Source organism: Xiphias gladius, chromosome 23 (assembly GCF_016859285.1).
Source record: "Xiphias gladius isolate SHS-SW01 ecotype Sanya breed wild chromosome 23, ASM1685928v1, whole genome shotgun sequence".
NCBI lineage: Eukaryota > Metazoa > Chordata > Actinopteri > Istiophoriformes > Xiphiidae > Xiphias > Xiphias gladius.
In genome coordinates, this window is record NC_053422.1 from 22,208,228 (window position 1) to 22,229,611 (window position 21,384).

General features: G+C 41.0%; 2 protein-coding genes across 4 annotated transcripts in view; one reads left to right on the forward strand and one right to left on the reverse strand.

Annotated features, from left to right (window-relative positions):
* Positions 1-14,137, forward strand: part of mtus1a (microtubule associated tumor suppressor 1a) — a 29,735-nt gene extending 15,598 nt beyond the window's left edge. For all 3 annotated transcript variants that reach the window (XM_040119060.1, XM_040119062.1, XM_040119061.1), the window contains exons 7-15: positions 1,732-1,949; positions 6,721-6,787; positions 9,654-9,868; positions 10,242-10,347; positions 10,609-10,682; positions 10,794-10,889; positions 11,667-11,783; positions 11,923-12,020; positions 12,806-14,137. In XM_040119060.1, the coding sequence (XP_039974994.1) occupies positions 1,732-1,949; positions 6,721-6,787; positions 9,654-9,868; positions 10,242-10,347; positions 10,609-10,682; positions 10,794-10,889; positions 11,667-11,783; positions 11,923-12,020; positions 12,806-13,034 (1,220 nt within the window). In that variant the 3' untranslated portion in view covers positions 13,035-14,137. The remainder of the gene's footprint in view (positions 1-1,731; positions 1,950-6,720; positions 6,788-9,653; positions 9,869-10,241; positions 10,348-10,608; positions 10,683-10,793; positions 10,890-11,666; positions 11,784-11,922; positions 12,021-12,805) is intronic.
* A 1,113-nt stretch (positions 14,138-15,250) lies between these two features.
* Positions 15,251-20,578, reverse strand: pdgfrl (platelet-derived growth factor receptor-like). The gene is made up of 6 exons (XM_040119069.1): positions 20,280-20,578; positions 19,205-19,478; positions 18,970-19,121; positions 17,279-17,572; positions 16,547-16,683; positions 15,251-15,602 (listed from the first exon to the last, which is right to left on the reverse strand). The coding sequence occupies exons 1-6, from the start codon at positions 20,332-20,334 to the stop codon at positions 15,414-15,416; spliced, it is 1,101 nt and encodes a 366-aa protein (XP_039975003.1). The 5' UTR covers positions 20,335-20,578; the 3' UTR covers positions 15,251-15,413.
* Positions 20,579-21,384: the final 806 nt, after the last annotated feature.

The following is a 21,384-nucleotide window of genomic DNA, read 5'->3' on the forward strand; positions in this document are numbered from 1 at the left end:
GAGCAATCTGATTCCTATATTTCAGTTAGAAAATATAAAAATAATCTTTATAAGCACAAATTTGTGCTACGGTCCAAGCTTGAGACTGAATACATAATGATTGAAATTGTTCAACAAATTTAAGCAATTAAAATTGTGAATTTTTTTTTTCAAAATTTTTTGTTCCTCCTTTTGTCAGTTGTACCATCCATCTAGGTACAATAGAGTATTAATATTTTGTTTGTCTTAAAGGCTGTGCCTGTCTTATGCTGAACAGTATACTTTGGCTCTGATACGCAGAGGAAACCAGCTTTGAGGTGAACTGCACATCTGGATATAGAGCTGTGTAAACTCAAGTTAGTCTGTGGCATAAATACAGCATGTAATTATTCAGATGAGATGGGTCTAACTTTTTATTACCCTGTTGTCTCTTTGAAAGTGCTAGTTTTACTGCCTTGACTCCACAGTATTGTTTTGAGTCTGTTCCCTCTTAGTTCTTCACAACAGTGTGCACTGTGTTGGCCTGACCAGCCAGGACTGTTGATATTCTATGCAGTATTATGTTGCCCCTAGTAGGCCAGTGTGCAGAGAGCAGCTCCAGTCTCAGCTGTCTACAAAAGGTTAAGAATAATTCTCAGATTGAATACCCTCTTATTTTTGAAAGGCATCTAAGTAGATGCAGCATTATTTTGCTCAGAAAGATGTCTAGATCCCATAGTTACATGCGGTGTTATTCTGGGATGTTATGATGATCTCAGATGATACCCTGCTTAGTGCGTCTAAATTTAACTTGAATATGCTCGCGGTTTTGTGGTTCATAAATGATATGTCTATAAACACTTCATGGACCGTGGTATGCCTATATAGTATTACTCAGGCACACTAGTGTGCATTCAACTAGCTTTTAAGTAAATTTATAATTTGATTGACTGTTATTAATTAAATTGCAATTATATCAATACTTAGTTTTGTTTTGGTTTTTTTTCTTTTGGTTTTTTTTAACTTATTAATCTTTATTTGGTCTAACAGCTGTCAGCAGCAGACAGAACCGAGTGGGTATCCCCACAGGCCGCTGGTGGTGGGCTGAACTCAACTCATTAAAGATGGTATTTCTGATACGTCTCATGCTGTCCTCAGTGCTGTTACATAACAATAACTACACAGTCTCCTCAGAGACCAACTTTTATTTCAGAGGAACAACCTTTCCACAAGTGTCCAGTATCAATGATAAGTTCTTTTTTTTAACCCTTCTCCACTGTAACTGTTTTTTGTAGTGAGATTGTCAGTTCTGTGTTCCACTGTTTTGATGTTGCAGCATTGTGAGTGGCAGAGTAAACAGTGTTCTTCAACAGTTGGCTTGATGGTAGCTATTGCATAGGGGTATTTATAAAGCTTATGTAAATCAAAACTACAGTAGCATGGCCTTGCTCAAATAAGCTGTCCTTGGAAACCTGTATCTGCAGGGCACTAGATTAAAGTAGGACATGGAAAACTAATTGCATTCAGAGGATTCATTTTTGTGTCTGTGCTGCCGGAGAAGCAGCACTTGGAAACTTCTGACTGGCTGGTTGGACAGACCAGTTTTGTACTGCAGAATTGTCCCAGACTTTGACAAGGGAGTTTGCTGTATCTGTGACCCTGATGGAAGTTATATGGGCTGGGTTGCTGCTGTTGGACCAGCTGCAGCAGTTATGGAGGAGGGTATGATGATGATAAACATTGTCAAGCTAATCAACACATGTTCTTCCACAGTGGACAAGAACAAACCCACAGCCAGCTCCCGCCAGCAACACTCTCAGCAGCAACCATCCCAACCAAACCAGAGTCATGGACCTCCAGATGTAGTACCAGCGAGTGTCGCCAAGGGTGAGAGGAAGGACCAGAGCACCAAACAGCTCAGAGAGCTCCTGGCAGCCAGTAACCGCAGATTTCAGGCAGTCACCATTGTCCTGCAGCAAACATTGACTGAGGTAAGAAAATTTTACTTACAAAGGAAAGTTCATTTTTATTTTTACCATTCTTTTGAATTTAATATTTAAAGGCCATGCACCCTTTACATTTTTTCCAAGCAAATTATCTAATCAATAAAGAAAATTTACAATACTTTTCATAGATTCATAGGTTATTCAGGTAGGCAAGCATGACCCTGACAGTTTTTTAAAATCTGGGTTTTCAAGATTTGTTTGATTTAGATCTGTTTGGATAGTGGTACCATGTTACTGGCCTCCAGGAACTGGATACCCCAAGGGAATATTCATCCCCATAGTGCATTACAAATAGATTTCTGCTATCAGCTGCCTTCCACCCGACCCCATCCATCGTACCGCTCCCCTCTTTTAGTGTTGTCAAAGCAAAATTATGATGTGGTGCCTGGACTCTATTAAGTAACTGTACTTCAGGAGCCCTACAGTCTAATATAAGTGAATTATAAATTTGAGTATATAAAATGCCACAAGCTATTTCAGTCCCTCCAGTTGACATTAGAAATGTCCTTGTCAAATATTTCCTCACCATATATGTTTTCAGTACATAATGAAAGAACATGATTGAGTGAAATAACTGGACTTAGTGTGTCAGTGTTGAGATATTTCCATCAAGTTACTTTGGGTTTAGTCATTTTTCTCAAAGAAAATTGATGCTTAATCTTGTTTTAATTCAAAGATAGGTCTAAGTGAAAAACTACAAAACACTTTTAGATATATTACAAATACTGAATCATGTGGTTCAAATGCTGTTCATTAAAAGCAGTAGCTGTGGGCATCAGGATTCATGATGTATGTGAGATTTGATCTTGTCCTCCACTCTTCATTAACCCCTTGCTAAGGGCACCTGCTGTATTGACAAACATCACCAACATTCAAACAACTTAATCCTTCTCCTTTTCTTGTCAATCTGTGACAAATTATTGATTTGCCATCTTTTTTCCTTTCTTTCTTTGTGTTTGTAAATGGGTTTAATCTAATTGTCAAATGTGGCATGATTCAGTGGACTGGGGAAAACATCAGATCTGTCAAGATTTTCCTCTAGAGGCCGCTGGGAGCTTGCCATTATTTATTTAGCATGACTCCACTGGACCTTGACAATGTTGTTATGCACATGTATGAGGTTGTAAAAATACCTGCATAAATAGATACATCTTCTTTCAGTTAGCATCACCGTAACTGCAGATATTTCAGACTTCTAGTCATCAGGGTGGTGCAGAGGAAAAACTACAGCAGAAACCTTATTTCAGTCCCTAGTGTGGCTGCGGTACTTTCAGCTTGGCATAACGGGTCATCACACACAATTTGTGGGTGTTTGTGGGTGAGGGACCCCTTGTTTACTTTTTGCTTCTGTAGTGATCTCTTCTGGTTGGTCAAGGCACCTCTGCACACAGTTGGGTTCTGGTGTGAACCTCAGTGTGCATTAATGTATGTAGTCCTGTTGAAGTTTTGTTGCTGCCAAGTGGAGAGAAGTGGCTGGTGACTCCATTAATATGTTCCAAAGTTCTTTTTAATAAGCTGTTGTTGTAGTGTACTTGAGCTCTATGCAGCTGAGAACTGTTTCAGAAAAACCTTTGCTTCATTCAGCTCTGATACAGAAAGTCACTCATGACTTTATTTCCTGGTGCAGATTACAGCAACTCCCTTTATTCCTGGCTTACTCTGAGTTTGACACCAGACAGATATCTCGTGGCAGTGTTCTGGATTGCTCCAGCCGTGACAGAGTTCATACAAGTCCAATTTTAGCCTCAGTGAGCTTCAGTGAATTCTGTTGTTTCCTAATTTCTACTGACAGGTTGCACTGCCCCACTGATAAAGTAGGTGAAAAATAATGGTATTCTGATTATCCACTCAGGTGTCTAACTTATGTTGACATTTGCTCCTCAGATGTTTAGAAGCCAACTTGGGAACATTTCTGCCTGTTGTAACTAAGACATCAGAAAGCCAGTAGGAACGTATTTGTTGAGAGTAGTGTGGAGGGAATTGATAAATAGTTATATGCAGTCATACAAAACAAAGCTGGATGAAAATGTTTAAATGTATCAGATGCTTGCCCATGTAATGTAATGCAAAGTATTTAAGACACAGTGTGTGATCCCCAGTCACTGATGTTTGACCCATATCCTTTTTGCTTTCTCAACCTCACTGACTCAACTTTAACTACAGCATGTTTTACTTTTTTTTTCCACCTCCTCCACAGTGATCCTAGTGGACATCAATACCTACAGCATCTGAGACACACTTAACATGAATTGCATTCAACCTCAAACCCCAAATGTGTTTATCAGGTGTATTAAAGGGTGAGAGTGTTCATGTAGAGCACAATGGTATCTTGTGGCCACTTATCGGACCAAGAATAGGAGACTGGACGTTACTGTGAGAATGTCCCAGCTGGTGACTTGATATGGTTATGAGCAGTAGCCCAACACTAAGCAAGGACTGCACACTTTCTTATCATCTGTTTAGATGGAGTGTGTAAACACTGCACCTGGTTTTTCCATACCTTCTCTCATAGAGAGCAATGCTGTGAAAGAAGTTGCACTAAGTATAGGAATCGAGGCACATTCCAAATAACCAGAAAATGATTTACTGTCTAGCTTTGCTCTGCTGGCTTTCTAATTTTCACAATATCTCCAGGAAACTGGAACCTGATCCGAAGCAATTAGTCACTGATCTTGATTCTACCATCAATTGTTATTCTACACCTGACATGATATCATCATACACATGGGGGACATGTCTCTTTGGACCCGGCTAGATATTCCTAAGAGTTACAGAGTGATAGCCAATTGAGAAACTGGATATCAAATGGAAAAGCATGCACACCCAAATATTGAGGACTGTAATTTCAAGCATTTTTACAGTACAAGTATTTCGACAAAGTTGACTAAGGATGGACAGAATATGCATGGAAATGTTTCAGTATAAAGCTGCATGGCAGCAATTATTTTCATCTAGTTCCTAGTGTACATACGCATTTTTACCTGAGAGAAACGTCCTACCAAAAATCAGCATACTTTCTGGCGTCTATCACCAAAACCAGAAAATGGTTAAATTGCATCATTGAAAATGATTTTGGCTGTAGCCACAAGCGTGTGTGAGAGACAGGTGCAAGCTCGGACCAGTTGCCTTCACGATTGAGCATGATCCATCACAAGTGCCAAGTTAAAATGTGAAAACCAAACATGATCCCGGTTTTGATACAATGTACTATACAGTTCAGCTTAGGTGACCGACATTCATTTATATACCATCATTTATTTATTTATGGTTAGCTATGACCTATTAACTATTTCTGATGCAATATGGAAAATAATTACCAAGCCAGTTGAATATTAGTCAACAAGTGACAAGTAAAATGTTCTCATATTATATACAGTGGGGTACAGAAGTCTTGAGACCACTTTCCCATTCAAGTGAACTTGCAATAGAATATTCACACACGAGCTGGAAATTTGATCTGTCACAGCACTATATCGTCTTGTAATGGAGAGATTGTACAATGCAGCGTATAGTTGTGCAGCAGATTTTATGGTTATGGTGTAGAGGGGTGAGGGGATGATTAAATGTAGGTTTGTATGAGCAGTGGGGAAGGTGGTAATGAAACCTCTCCATGTATCCCCTGGGAAGGTCACTGCACAGCACAAGTCCTGCTCCATCAGCCTGATGTCTGACAGCTTTGTGCAATTTATCTGTTTGCTCCACTCTCTCAGTGCTTTCTTAAAGTGACCCTTCCTTGCTGGTGAGGAAGCTGTTCTCTGTAGCCTGCCCCTTTTGCTGTTTTAGGTGGAATACGGTAATGCACTCTGCAGTCACTCACCACAGCCAGTGAAGCGGCTTTTTCAGTCCTGCCTCAGATGTTGTTAGAGCAGTCTGGAAGGAGGTGTGTTTGGAGGTGGTGCGTCCACCTGGACCACTGTTTGTCGTGGCGTACTGGGTCTCCATAGCTGGAGGGGGAGACGCCGGCACCCAAGCCTCAGGCTGAGGCTGGATCATGGGCTGTTCTGGCAGTAGAGCGTGCCTTAGTGCTCCCTACGCTGCAGAGAGGGTAACTGGCTTCTACATTGTTCTATTCTGCAGTGAGGTATAGATACAAATCTCGGGTACAGTAGGACAGGGTTTAATACTATATATTTGCTTTGTAAACTTATTAGTAAAATGATGTTTGGCTTGCCTTACTTGGCTATTTTGTCTTACTTGGCTATTTTGTCATAATTGAATTATGCAGGCTCTGTGATGCACTCTGTTATATTGTTTGTGAATCAGCATAATAGGTGAAAGGTAGTAGAGCAGAGGTAAACAGTTTTTGGATAATCTATGCGTCAGTTTGAAGTCTAGCAGGAGCACTGCAGCTACAGTGCAGCCTCCTCTTTACTGCAAAACTGAGTCAGTAAATGAGTTAGGCTGACAGAAGGCATTTGGTAAGACTGAAAACACGAGTTCAATGTCAAGTTTTCCTTTAATCCCCCTCTCGTTATCCCTGCTGATGGTTTTTCTCTGTTAGCTGCTGCTGTGCCTTCAGTGTATTTGCATTTGGCAGTCAAACACAATATCCTAGTAGGAAAACTGGATTCATGCGATGGTTATTTGTCAGGGTGTTGCCCTGACAGAACCTCCCTTCTAATAGTGAATTACTTTTCAAACTCATATTTGACTGTGATTATTTAAGGTAGGCTTTAATAAAACAAAGAACCCTCAAAATTAGTAATATTGATGCTGTCCTGAGCATGTATATGATTGTTGACATTTTTCTCTGCAGCGTGACGAAGCCATGAGGCAGTGCAGGGAGCTGTCCCAGGAGCTGGTAAGCCTTCGTGGAGATCTGGGTAAGTTAGGTCACCTTGGGTCTCACACTACAGTGGTTATCACCCAAGTACACACTCCTGGTGCAAGGTTTCCTTTTACTACGTCTTTCTAATCTGTTTTTGTCTGTTGGATTATTCAGTTTACTTGACAAAATTGGGAAACATTTTGGATTATGTTTCTAAAGACAGTCAGGAAAATACAGTTTTCACGTCTTGGCTGTTGGGTTTTTCATCATTGGTATTTGGTTGTTTACTTTGTGCACTTTTTTTGGTTGCTGTGATCTGATGCAATTATTGATCATTGGTGCTTTATTGTTGATATTTTATAGCGTATGTTAGGCATTATTCCTGCAATGATGAATTTAATCACCATTGCAAGAATTCCTCTGGACTGGCAGTCAAGCCGATCAATTTGTTTGATTAAAAAAATGTGATCTTTATTTAATACTAATACAATAGTTATCACTGTGGAAGCTCCAGTACTCTTCCTGAGAGTGATTTGTGATGTTAGGGGTTAACCTTTCTTATTTGATGGAACTGGTGTCAAAAATTACTTGATGAATTAAATATTATCATTTCTGTTTGCAGGTGAGGTTTTACTCTTGTTTGCTTTTACCTGCCACATAGATATTCCCTGTGGTTCTTCCTCCACTTGTTAATTGCTTTGTCCTCCACTGGAAATCAGATATGTTTGTCAAGGCAAGTGTGTTTAATCGTTGCTAGAAAGGTGGTGTCAGCCCATTCCCCAAGGAGAGGCAGTCTGAACCCTGACCCCACACAGGCAGGCCTCCCATTGGTGGAATGCCACACCACCTGAGGCCTTGTGGAGGCCTAAAGACAACGACCCAAATTTTATGTCAAGCCTAAGTGCTGTCACACGGAATAACCTTGCACATATAGGCCCATGCACGCTCAAACGTGCACTCACACACCAGCTTTCATCTCTGTTATTTAAGGCTGCAGTAGTGTTGTGACTCCTCCCCTCCCTTACACCCTCGGGACTTCCACATGACCGCTTATATGCTGAGCGCTGTTGTATCTGCGCTTTAACACATTCCTCACCTCAGAGAGGCTGTGAGACCCCCCGTGTCCTCAGATTGACCTTTTGTATTATGTGTAGCCAAAGATGTTTGCAAATCCACAGTCTGATTTTAGTTTATTTCCTCCTCAAAGAGTGTCCCTGCCTGCTTCCCCAGTGATCTCACTCCTCACACAGCAATAAATTCAAGGCTTAGGCTATAGCCAAAAGTGTGATTCAAATACACCCCATTTATTATCATTCATCATTTGTAGAATTACAAATGAAAGGGATCTGCCTGTTTTAGCATCTGCATTATCTGTGATGTTTCAAAATCCCATCATCCTGCTGACTGTAGGCCAAAATGCAGCTAACTTTAGATTATCCGGGTCCTCCTTTCCCATACTGTTTGAGCCGTGAAGTGGTTTTGTGGGGTGGATTTGGACTAGAAGCGCTTATATGACCAGATCTTTGTTACACATGGTTGCGGAATGCCGGTCTTTGTTTGTTGAGCTGTACATGCCAAAGCGTGATAGATAGTCCCTATGTTAGCTTGGCCTCTGTTCCTGGATCTGCTGCCGTTATTCCACTCTGGGTAAGGTGAATCTTCATGCTCATGCAGTGCGATGTTATTCCTTTCTACTTTAGCTCAGTGTTCAGCTGTGAAGAAGAGACTCTCGGACTTCATTTATATCCAAACAGCAACAGGGATATTCATTATGACAAATAAGTAACAGGATTTGAGACTATTTGTGTATGAGAAAGTTGTTCAACATTATGGATAAACACACTTCAAATGCAGCATGTGACCCTCATGGCTAAGGGGGGAATCTTCATATGTGCAAAAGAAGGGAAGCAAAAGGCGTTGATAACAACTTTTTGGTAACCATGAATCATTATATTGTAGTTACTAAATCTGTGTTTCAGAATAGGATATCAAATTGTAAGACTACTTTTATTAGGGAATAGTACCTTTATTGTGCCCTTATAATTTGTGAGAGCACTGATTGAGAAAATTTACCTACCACCCATGTTGTAACATAGCAGAGCAACATCTGGATTCGGTATTATTTTACGCCCACTACTGATATTTTACAGTTTCAAGCTCTAAATAGTTGTGGTTTGTCATACCATGTATTAAAGACCAAACTTTTGAAGGAAAGTCACCTGCTAGCCCCGACAGAAGAGTTTCTTGTTGCACACTGCAGTCTTTCTCACTGTACACTGTCACTGCGACTTTGCCAGTGAGCTGAGTTCCAGTGCCAGCTGCTGGGTATCAAGTGTTTGTGCACAGCCACTTAAACTGGAGACAGTTATGGAGTTGATCACAGTCACTGACTCCTGAGCAGATATAAACACTTGGTGATGGAAACGGTTGGGAAATAGTGAGACAAGTTTACAGAACAAAAAAAAAAGCCATCAACAGCACAAACTTGAAATGGCAAATTAGTGGAATCTGTGGAAAGGAGAGGAGAACCTGATTTAAGAAAACTGTTACTTATGCCACCAATTTCAAGATATTGTGAAAGAATTGAGACTTGTTACTATATCTTCATCTGTCTATAAATAACCTCAGTGTAGTTGTAGTTAAGTGCAAGAGGCACCTCCCCTTTAAAGTCAGTTTTTCCATTCCTTTTTGGAGAGCATTGGAGTCACACATTAACGTCAAGGACGATTTTGCAAAACAGAGGTTCCTCAGTGGACATACCAGATTTCCTACACAAGCAGTTACTAATACACTTTTTCCTCTGACCTTTTTTAATGAATATTACACAGTCTACACAACTGCATATAGTCACTGAACATCATGCAAATGTCCTGTCACCCTTTCACCAAGATAAAATGCTATCTTTCTGTTTGTATTCCCAGTTTGCTCCATCCATTCATCAGAGCGTTTGGAGAAAGAAAAGCAGGAGTTGCGTGTTGCTCTGGAGGATGCACTGCAGAAACTGCAGGAGCAGCACCAGAAGGACGTGGATGAGCTGGAGCAGAGGCTACAGGCGTTCTACCAGGCTGAGTGGGACAAGGTCCACCTCACCTACCAGGAGGAGGCTGACAAGTGCAAGACTCTCATGGAACAGCAGGTTTGTCACTACACTACCTTTCATGATGATTTATGTTATGTAATATATATTTAAATGATTTATGCAGCAAGATTTACTATTGCCTCTGATGACCGTATATTCGTTTAATTATTGAATTAATGGAAAGCTGTTTTCTGTAAAGGCTCTGATGTCAGCATTTGTTTCACAGGGTGGGGTTTGTTAATATTCTGCTATTGTAACACAGTCTTGATGCCAGCATTTTTTTAAAATATCACTTTGTTTGAATTTTGACACATTTTCTGTGCTTCAGAAGAAAATGCATGTAAAACATCTTAATGTAATGCAGTGCCTGGCTATGTCTAATTAACAGTAATGCTTTGGTTCAAAAGTAAGTATATTGTGTGTTATTTAGATCGGAGAGCTTAAAGCCAATCATGAAGCCATGAAGCTGGAACTACAGAACAGCCACGTAGAACAGCTGCAGTGTGTTAAACAGCAGTATGAAATGTCACTGGAAGGTGAGGGGACGGTACTGGCACAAACTATTCAAACTACATCCACTCCCTGAAGCTGCTTTTTATGAGTTTTTTTTAAACTGACTAGAGCTGAGAAAGCTTTGAGTATATTTTAACTTTAGATATTCTTTCTCAGTCCACTAATGCATGCAGTATAAAAATGTGTTTTTGCATCATGCATACCATGAAATTGTGATTAACCTTAACCTTTGTTGTACAGTTTGAGGTTTCGGAAATGTTTTTAATGTCACAATACCTTTTCAGAGCTCAGGAACGTTCACAATCAGGAGCTGCAGTCTTTGGACAGAACTTTGAAAGATGCAGAAGCTTCTCTATCTGTAAGTGTCACTTTTTCTGTTTTCATGTAGTAACACGAGAGTAACTTGTGATTTAATAAACTGTTTGATAAACTTAACTCTGTGACTCCGTGTTGCTGTGTGACTCCACAGGGACAGATTCAAGAGCTGACTGTGGAGAACAATGCTCTAATAGAGAAGCTAACAGCAGGGGAGAACAAGAGGAAAGAGCTGGCCGAAAAGAGTCAGGTACTCTTATCTGTGTGTTTATTATAGCAGAGCTGCACTTTAGAAACATCTCATGACTCCAGTGTTGTCTACCCCTGAGCATAAAAGGCGGGAATTCCATGAGGCCAGCGATTACTAGAAAGATAGATTATTAACAGAAGCAAAAATCAATACATGTTTTCTTGAAAGACTTCATTTGTAAGTAATCTGTAGTTTTTCTGTTAGGTCAATCAACCATTAACCTTTCTTTACCATGTACAACAGTGTCAACTACAGCGGGTTAAACTCTGCTGCATCGTTGTCTTAGATACTAAACTGTCCTCCCTGTCGAGTGTACATTTTCATTTTCCCAGAATGCTGTTGTACAGGGAGGCTGCCACATGTAATTAGCATTCTGAGCTGGCATAGTAGTGTAATTAAGGTAACTACTTTACGTTACCCTGCCACTCCACATCTGTTATTAATTGATAAATAAGAAGAAAAGCATTAGCAACAGATCAGTGTTATGTATTGACCATGCATAGACTAGGAGCAGCTAAACACTACCTTCATGCAGAACACATCATGTGTATATTTGTAATATATGAGTCATTGTGGATGACACCTAAACATCCACAGTTTGATTGTCCCTGTGAACCCTGACTAGTGAATGTTTTGTAAGTGATGCACAGCGCCCTCTGTTGTGTGATTATGGATTTATGGCCATATGACATTTATGAGGCTTGCAGTACTAACGCACACATTTTTTAAGTCTTAACAGTCCCTGAACTGCTTGGCACTACTTATTTGTCCCCGCAGAAGGACTCCCACACCCTGTATCTGGAGCAGGAGCTGGAGAGCCTCAAAGTGGTGCTAGATATCAAAAACAAACAGCTCCACCAGCAGGAGAAGAAGCTGATGGAGATAGACAAACTGGTGAGAACTGAGAGATGAAAATGATTGCTGGGCATCAAGACTAGCAATGCTACTGGCATTAAAAAAACACTTTGATTAGTCAATCATTCTGCTATTTATTTATTTTTTGTTTGTTTTTTTGTTTTGTTTTTCCCCCCAGACGGAGAAAAATGTCAAGTTGGATGAGAACCTTAAGAAGGTCCAGCAAGAGAATGAGGACCTCAAAGCCCGCATGGAAAGACATGCTGCATTGTCAAGGTAAAAGTTCATCAAATGAGCTCATATGAAGTGATGGAAACCCCCCGTCTCCGCTCAGACTCCTATGCCTCAATGAACTTTTGAATGACTGCATTCAGTTAAGTGCTCCTGTGTGCCATAGACCTCCATTATTTTTGCAAAAATTATTCATCAGTAAGCCACAACATTACACTGGGATGAACGTGGGTACTATAGCTTATTTTGACTAAATCCTACATACACCTTCCTGCTGCTATTAATATTCATTAGAGCACCAAAAGTGTATCAATATCTGGCTGAAAATAGTCCCTACCAAATGCATTATATACTCCTATTAGTTACATTTGCTAAAAACTTCCGTGTCCAGTTGTTTTAGGAAATAACTGAGCTATTTTAAAAAACAAAACTCTACATTTGTGAAAAGATTAACATTTTCAGTAGGAACCAATGAGTTAGGGCTGGGAGAAACAGACAGGCCTGGGAAGAAAAGTATTGAGAGACAGACTTAGGTTTTGTTGATTTGGGTTTTTTCATGGTATTTGATGGCAATAACACAAACTGAATATTGACAGTCTCGTCCTTTAGGCTTTCCAAAACAACCTGTGTAATCATAATTTTATTTCAGATATGTATTTATTTGTAGTGGTTAATTTCTTAAAGCAGTGCGACAGCAAATACAACAAATAATTAGTAATATACTGTTGGTGAGAACTTCACCAACTGGTGACTGGTTGAATTTTTCTGTGCCTGTAAACATTTATGCTCCAGATCATTTCTGACTTGTCTGTTGTGTTGATGCACCACAGGCAGCTGTCCACAGAGCAGGCTATGCTGCAGGAGTCTCTTCAGAAGGAGTCCAAGGTGAACAAGCGCTTGTCCATGGAGAACGAGGAGCTGCTGTGGAAGCTCCATAATGGAGACATGAGTAGCCCCCGCAAGGTGTCCTCAACGTCCACCTCCCCCTCCCACTCCTTCAGCCTCCAATCACCTCGTAGCTCCGGCCTCTTCTCCAGCCCTCCTGTCTCACCCAGATAACGATGGGCCCTTGCTTCCAGGAAGCAGACCCTCATGTTTGAGTTATCCCTCTAGAATATGGAGCCATGTTTTTTTTTTCCTGTACGCTTAGCAAAACAGCCTGACCTTGGCTCCTTCAGGATTGGATGAACTCTGACACTTTCTGTACGGAGACGCTACAGACTGTAAGAAAAGAAAAATGTTGCACAGAAGCACTTAATATGCAAGGCCATCTTGTTCTCTGCCTTTCACATCTGAAACTATCGATGAGGGAAAAGGAAATCTCAGGACTTCTATGTAATGAAACATTATTTTTGTTACTTGTAGTTGTTGGCAGAGGCTTGTCTTTCCTGAAGCTCAGCAGAGGCACACATAAAGTACATGCAGTAAAAAGATACACACACACACACACATGCATGCATACGTACACATGTGCAGACACAGCCCTGCAGTGTGAGAGGGGGCGTCTTTGTGTCTCGGGAGACCACAGCCATGGAAAGTCTGAATGCAGAATAGCTATGAATACAGATGACACTATCCCTCCTCAGGGCATATTTTTATTTTAAATATGAATGGAATATTGAATTGCTTCAGTTGGATTCCTGCACCATTTCTCAAAGCTAACTGCTCAAGGGTGACAGTCAAACTGTCATATTACTAACATCCCACTGCTAGCCAGTACACCAGTGCTGTACATGCCTCTGTCTAAAAAGAGAAATGTTAATACCCATATGCAGGCCGTTCTGTCCACAATGCTCGTGGTCATGTTCCAAGTTTCCTTATGGTTATCTTATTTTCAAAGGTCTAGATTTTTTTACGTTTAATTGACAGTTTGAGTATCATCTCTTGCCTCAAACATGTTTTGTTTTTCACGTTTGTTTGTTTGACTAAGGGACCAATCTAAGTCTTTGTGCATGCATTTGAGTCAGTCACCCCTCACTGAACCCTACTCCTAATGCAGCTTTAAATTCGGGGTCTTGACCACAAGAAGCCTTGCTTGTACATGTCAGAGACACCGCATCTTCGAACTGTCTCAAAAAGAGTATTTTGTGTGGAATTGATATTATTGGTGTGTTGACCCTCTTTGAAATATGCAATTAATAAAGTCTTGTATTAAACCTGAAGTTTGACAGCTCTAAAATGGTCTATCAGTGTCAAAATATTTTGCTGTTATCTACATATTTTAAGTATTTAAGTATTCAGATGAGGCTCTACCTATGGTTTCCTTAAAAGGGATGTATTACAGGAATTCAGTTTTTACTGGGACTGAAAAACTTGAACTCAACAGGTTTTACTTAATAGTTAATATTCGCCATCCGTCCAGCCTTGTGACTTGAGTCCAATAGTCTTAAATGTCTTACTAAACCACAAACATTCATGTCCTAAGCTAAAGTATAGTTCAAAATCATAACAACCAGCCACTATTCAGCAGCAAGTGGGAACTGCAGCAAGTGCTGCAAGTTCTGGGCCTACAGATCACATTCCACATACGGAGCGCATTAGGACGTCAGTCTGGTACACTGCTCAGCTTTAAACCAGATTCTCCTCCTCATGACATGCTACAAAGCCCGATCAAGTCTCTGATGGCGGCGACTCTCTTTTCCAGTGTCATTATTTGATTTTAATGTAGCATAGAACACAACTGTGATTGATCAGTGATGTGTGGTTGGGTGTCCGACCCAACAGCGTGCCAGGAGTTATTGTGGTTTGGTGTTTCTTCTGTCATGAGGCCTGAAATATCTGACTCAACTACCAAAAACTCTCATCTCCAGATACAATATTAAAATTACCATCTATATTAAGTCAGAAGGTTTCAATATTTTGCAGACTGAGAATCTTATTAAAGCCAGACTCCTGCAGAGTATCAAACAAAGCATGTTATGAACCAGCTTGGGCTTTTCTCTGATCAAATCTTCCCAGAGATGTTCAGTAGATTTTGGGGTCTGGTGACTGTGGAGGAAAAGCCCTGCAGGTCACAACTCCGCACTCTTCTTTAGACTCCAGATAGTTGTGATTCATGTTTAGGCTCATTGTCCTGCTACATAATTAATCCTCCTCTTACACTCGCGGCTTTGAGCCAGAGGGAGTGTCATGGGGTGGTCCCTTTTCTATTGAGCCTTACTTTCAATAAAAATGACTTGTTTTTGTGGAAGTCCCTCCAGTGTTGCTCTGCTCCTCTGAAACCTGCGACTGGATGCTTTTTAATGTCAAAATGATCTCGTTCACTGAAGTACATAGCAAATCTTTATTGTTATTACCATCTGCTAAAAATACATCCATTTTAAGTATATACATGCTGATTTCATCTGGTCTCCCTGGTTGGTGTTTTGCAGTTATATCTCAACAACAGGTCAAAAACACTTCAGCATCACACATAACATAACACAGGGCCTATTGGGACTATTTGGAGATGATGCCGATTGTCACGATTGTCTCACCATACTGGTTTTTGGCTTTACAGATGTAGTTTCCAAAGTCAATGGTCTCCATGTCCTCTACAGTCATGACACTTTGGGAGACCCGTGTGGTGTGGCCCATACCCCTGCTAACCAGCCGCCAGGAAGTTAAGATGTGAACGGGACGAAGGTCCTACACAATAAAACAAACATGGCTACTGTTATTTTACTACTTAGAGACAATCAGGGCAGGAAAATGACTGATGCATCATTCACAATGGTTTATCAATAACCGTTTATCAGTAACTCGACAAATTTAGAGCACCTTAAAGGTGTGGCTGGTTACTCATCAGAATGATTATCAGTCTACATCTCACCAGCAACAGCAAAACATATTGTTTTATTTGAAGTAATATGAGACATAGGATTTGAATAACATATACAATAGGCCTCTCTGGAGCCTGAAGAGTGCCACCTGAACAGTTTCATAGCACCAAGTATTTTATTTCATCATTCTGTCTTTAACTTATGACTGATTTTAATTGATCTGTAAAATAATTTTATTTATTGCTTATTACTTCCATCTTCTCTTAAGACATTTTCATACAGTAAGTAAGTACATGGAATAAAAAGATTTGAAAAAATGAATAAAGATTTAAAAGGCTTTTAAAAAAATAATTTGCAAATTCATTTGAAACATTAATTCGTTGTTTCCTCATTTAAAGAATAATAAAACAGAATTGTTAACTGGCCAATTTCATGGTCTTTTTTTTGGCTTTTATTTAATACCCTACTTTTGGAATTATTTTACTTATTATTGATTTTTTTTTAAATGCAGCAGTTGATTATTATTCACCTCTGTCCAGGTATACAGTTATTCTGATGTCACACCTCTGACTCCAGTGAGTTCATTGCTGTAGGTGTGCAGGAGGCGTGAATTGCTACCTATATTTTCAGTCACTGATGTGCATGTCAGATTTCCGCTTTTTTTTTTTTTTCTCTTCGCATGACGGCAGCACTGAGCTGAGCTGACATGTTTAATCTCACAAATCATTGGCAGACAGTTGGTGGATGGTGTTGGTATCGTGTTCAAAATGCGGTTTTGGCGTTTAAATGTGAACCTGTTATTCCTCTTACCTGACCAGGATAAGACCAAGTGAAGCTCACATCCACCTCTGGCTCCCCCAGCACGGTGCAGGTTACATTAATGTTGTCGCCTCCTCTCACAGACTCTGGAGACACCTCTAGGCTCACAAATGGTGGACCACTGGGAACTGTGCACACGAGAAAGGGAAACAAAGGGATTTTCTCCTTTACATGGAGAAGTCTACCTACCCACACTCACTCTGGTAGGGGTCACTACACTGATATCAGCTGGTGAAGGCAAGAAGCTCATGTATGGTAATGTGAATGATTTGAGGTATTTAAACATTTACAACAAACCTCCACCATCTCTCTTTCTCTGCAACTGCCAGTCAAACGTGCCATAGCAGCTTAGTTTTACTTAAACCGCTCACAATTTCCATTTAATAAATTCCTCCTCCCATTTTGTAAAATCCAGACTGTATGTTTCCAGTTCAGCTGGCAAGCGTCCACATGAACCAAGCTCGGCAGCGAGGAGCAATGAGGCCTTTCACAACTCTGAAACACAACCTTTTTCCTGGAAGCTGATGAAGTGAAGCAACCAGCACTTGATTCAGGACTTTGAGAAAATCTCTCTCACCGTGGCTCTTGGCACTTTTAATCATTAAGGTGATGAGCTAAATGGCTATGATTGACAGTTAAAGGCACAGGAGAATTGGTGGAGCAGCATTATAATGTGTTACTGTAGTGTAGTATCGAAGTGTTGTGTGATCGCTGTGTCCCTACCCTCCACATAGAGAAGCTGGTACTTTATGGAGATCTGAGGGGTGCCCTTGGCCACAGCCTTGCAATACAAGACTCCCTGGTGCTCTGGACTGGGGTTCTGCAAGACAAACCCTTTGGTGGGGTCAAAGGTCACCAGGGTGTCATCTGCTGGGATCTCCTCTGGAGGGACTTCTCTGTGCAGGGTCACCTTGGCCTGTGGGTCTGTCACACGACAGGGGACCACAGCGGGACTGTCTGGGCGCAGGTACACGATCTCAAAGTGGATCGCAGAAGGGACGAAGAGGTTGTCTTTGTCTGGTTAGAGTAAAAGAAAAACAGTTACTGTTTTTTCAATGCAAATAAGCTGCACATGTATTTCTCTCTTTGTCACACTGCTGCAAAAGTACACCTAAATGAAAACGGGGTCATCTAATCACCATGCAGATCAGAGTTTTCTGCTTTTCTGATTGGAAAAGCCTCTGAAGCAGCAGGAAGACCCCTGCTGAACACCGAAACGCTGAACTGGCTTGACTGAGAGCTTTCGAGGCTGATATACTAATATTTTTAAGATTGGAGCTGTTGATAGCTTGTACTTGCATTCATTATCTTAAAAACTTTTCATTTTGAAATGAAATGAAAAAATGAACTGTTTTGGCAAATATTCAGGCATTTTCCTCCAGAGGCCTATCAAAGAGTAAAATCCTCTGAATCCCAGTTTCTCTGAATCCCTTAAAAGTTCACACTAAACTCTGTTTGAACTGATATGGGTCTTGAAATGCTTGTATTTCTAAAACAGAAGTTACTGATGAGGCGTTGTGTTTGCTTTCTGGGATATTAAAATTCTAATAATGAAACAAAATATCTTCCCAAATCATCAGCAGCTGTGTATTTTTGCACGAGGAGACAGGACATTAAACCCCAACTGGCTAATTTATTGTAAAACATAGCACAGCTTTTCAGTAAAACATACCAGGGGTTTTAAACAGAAATGGATGCAGGTGCTCTACTGCAGGGTTGCTCAACCATGTGTCATGGAAATCTAAGTCTGCATGTTTCCATTCCAACCAAAGACTCCAACTACTGATGAGCACTCACTAAACCTAATATAATTTTTTTGTTTGTTTGTAATAAACACAACATTTACATATTATCACAACATGAAGTTGATATAGCGAAAGTATTAGCATAATGCCAATTGCCAATTTCTGCATCCAGCAGAAACAGAGCCACATTTTCTTTCATTTGGAGTCATGTTTGTGTCAACCTGATTAATGTAGATCCAATATCCTCTCCTTTTAGCTTGTTTTGGTCTCCACCAGCTCCTGAGGGAAACATCTGGCTCTTTAGCTGCTAAATTTGGCACTGTGTTCAAAAGCTAGTTTCTAACTGGCTCTGTCTGCAGCTTGGTGCTGGGATGGTAGCGCACATAATGTGTATCAGAGATTTTTCTGCCTGAAAACAGCTGCCCGTTGTTGCTGGAAGTTGCAGCCCGCACATTTCAAAACAATGAGCTTTAAGATGCTTAAAGGCTCATTGAGCTGAGGGAGAGCTGCAGAGGCAGGTGATCATTTTCTGTAGGTTTGTCACTACTATTAGACATAGTCATTTGACCCATTGTTTATATAAAAATATCACTTAGTGCAGCTTTAAAACTATATCACTTGTTGTTAAAATCAGAGAGTGTCATGACTACATGTATTGTACTTAATTACCTGTGAAATAGATGTATGAGACATGGGTGCGATCGTGGTCCCTCTCACACTCTGTCCCATCACACACTATCACCCAGCAGCTGTAGGGGCCTGTGTCAGCAGCTGAGGGCGACGTCAGGATCAGCTGACTGTACTTGTCACTCTGCTTGATGCTGGAGGCGGGAAACAAAATGTAAGACCTTCACATTCATGTCAGCTCATAGCATGATAAACAGCTGATGTCTTCTCGCAGCACCTGAGGCGTGAGTCGTTATAGGTGTCCAGGTAGGTTGGGTACGACCATCCGATGCTGCTGCCTTTGCAGCGCAGCTCTATGTTCCTCCCAGGAGTCAGAGTTGTGGTCTGGCCCATGCGAAGGAAGCGGCCCTTATCCAAGACCTGAGTCAGCAGGGACTGGCCTTTCCCCCCTCCATCCTTAAGTTTGGGGTGTCGCATCTTCACCCGTTTCCCACCTGGTCTAATGCGGTTCTCTCCCACGTCTTTTCTTCGCTTGACTTGTTGGCAGTCACCTGGATACACGGGGCCAAAGGAGAAGGGAGGGGAGCGAAAAAGAAAAAAAAAAAACATGATAAAGAAATCAGGATATCTGAATCAGCAGGTCTCTTTCCTGACAGAAACAGCAGAGGCTCAGACTGGTGGTGAACAGGGTTCGGTACGCTCATCTGGAGAGCCTCTATTTATGCTTCCCCAAGCTGCGACAACACTTGAACAGGAAGTGTGAAATCCGTGTTACTGGCACAAAATGTCCAGAACCCAGCCTTTCTTTCAGCAGACTGCTCCCTTTTTCTCCGCGGGCACAGAATACAGAGACCAAGAGAAAAAAATGGTTATTCTGCAGTGTAGACTTTCAGGGTTTGTTGTTTTGTTCCTCAGTGCAGCATTAATGAGAACTCTGAGAAAAGGTCAACAGTAAAGGCCAGTTAATTAGAAACGGCTGTTGCATGCCTCAGATCCAGCTGGTTTGAGCTAGTCTGCGGAATTGCTTTGCAAAAACTCACACAACCCCTAAACAAACTTCTTAAAGTTACAGGCATTGTATAAAATTCAAATATAGCAGATTGCTGGCTTTTTGTCTGCCTGAGGACACAGAAAATGACTGAAAGAAGAACAAAGTGTTTGTCTTTGCCATTTATGAATGAGATTTGCTTCTTTGTGAATACACCTCCCATTCTACAGCCATCACAGAGACTGGTGCCCCCAGACAGTATTTCTAAAACCTCAGAAGGTGTCCAGGTAGGTTTCTGCCGTGATGACGTTAACACTTATTTGCTTCACTCAAATCTACGAGACCAATGTGGAGATTTACTCACCATTGTGGAGCTCCAACCAAAGCAGTGCCAAGCAAAGCACAACCCAGGTCTTCATGGTGTGCTGATGGGATGGTCAAAGGAGCGACCGCTCCACAGGGCTGGAGAGATCGGGGAGGTTTTGGTGACGGGCTCAGTAGGAAAGGAGATCAGGCTTCGGAGCTTCGCTGGAACTCTGCAGGCTCCAGCTGCCCTGTTTAGATTTCCAGCTCCATCCTCCTCACAGACTGAGAGGAAAAAGAAAAATAAGAGCCCTGCTGTTTGCTCCCTCTCCTCAGACACAGAGAGTGAAAACACATACTCTGGAGCCCTCTGCTGGATCTGAGTGTGACTCATACTGCTCTTTGAAGGGTACATCAGCATTCAGAAAACCACAGCTGCGCCAACTCTGAGGGGTTCATGCTTTCAAAGGTGTTGACCACCTGTCAACATCCTAGCTAATGATGAAACAGCAGGTGTTTTGCCATGAAATGCTCATTAGAAGCACATGCTGTGAAATCACTAAATGGGTTGTGGCTAGAGTTGCAACTCGGGTAAAAGTTTTAAGGCACAGAGTTCAGCAAAGCAGCAGTTTTCTGCCATTTGTAATTCACCTCTTAATTTATCCTTTAATGGTTTTAGAGGTGATGAATACTGTTGTAGTCATAACATATCAGTTTGAAATTACATTTAGTTTAATCGTAGTTTATTTTTAGGCCACTAAATTTGTTAGGATAATAATAGCCTATATTTTATCTGGTTCCAGATGTGCCTTAAAATAATTTAGTGAGAGAAAATGACGCCATCTCATGGCCACTGGATTAGAGCTATTTAAATTTATCATGTTGCTGTGATCCCACCTATTGTTTGAATGCCATCTCCTTTTGCAGGATCAGTCAGAAAACCTAAATTTTAGTGACATGTTCCAGAGTTACAACAATCCATGTCAAACAGGCCATGACTACTAGAATTTGCTACCAGTTATAGGAAAAAGGTTTGAAATATAACCCAAAAAAAATTACTATTTTGTCTGGATTTGTAGCAGTGGTGGCCCATATGGACGGGTATGTGAGGAACCAAAGAAAAAAGAAAAAAAGTGTCAGTTCAGAGGTTATGAGCAAGAATATAG

What these genes read in the sequence shown, in the direction of transcription:
- pdgfrl (XM_040119069.1), bottom strand. Translation starts at nt 20,334, where the DNA reads ATGAAGACCTGGGTTGTGCTTTGCTTGGCACTGCTTTGGTTGGAGCTC. An exon ending in CTCATACATCTATTTCACAG is followed by an intron (nt 17,573 to 18,969) that starts GTAATTAAGTAC and finishes TACTCTAACCAG; the next exon opens with ACAAAGACAACCTCTTCGTC. An exon ending in CTTGGTCTTATCCTGGTCAG is followed by an intron (nt 15,603 to 16,546) that starts GTAAGAGGAATA and finishes TTTATTGTGTAG; the next exon opens with GACCTTCGTCCCGTTCACAT.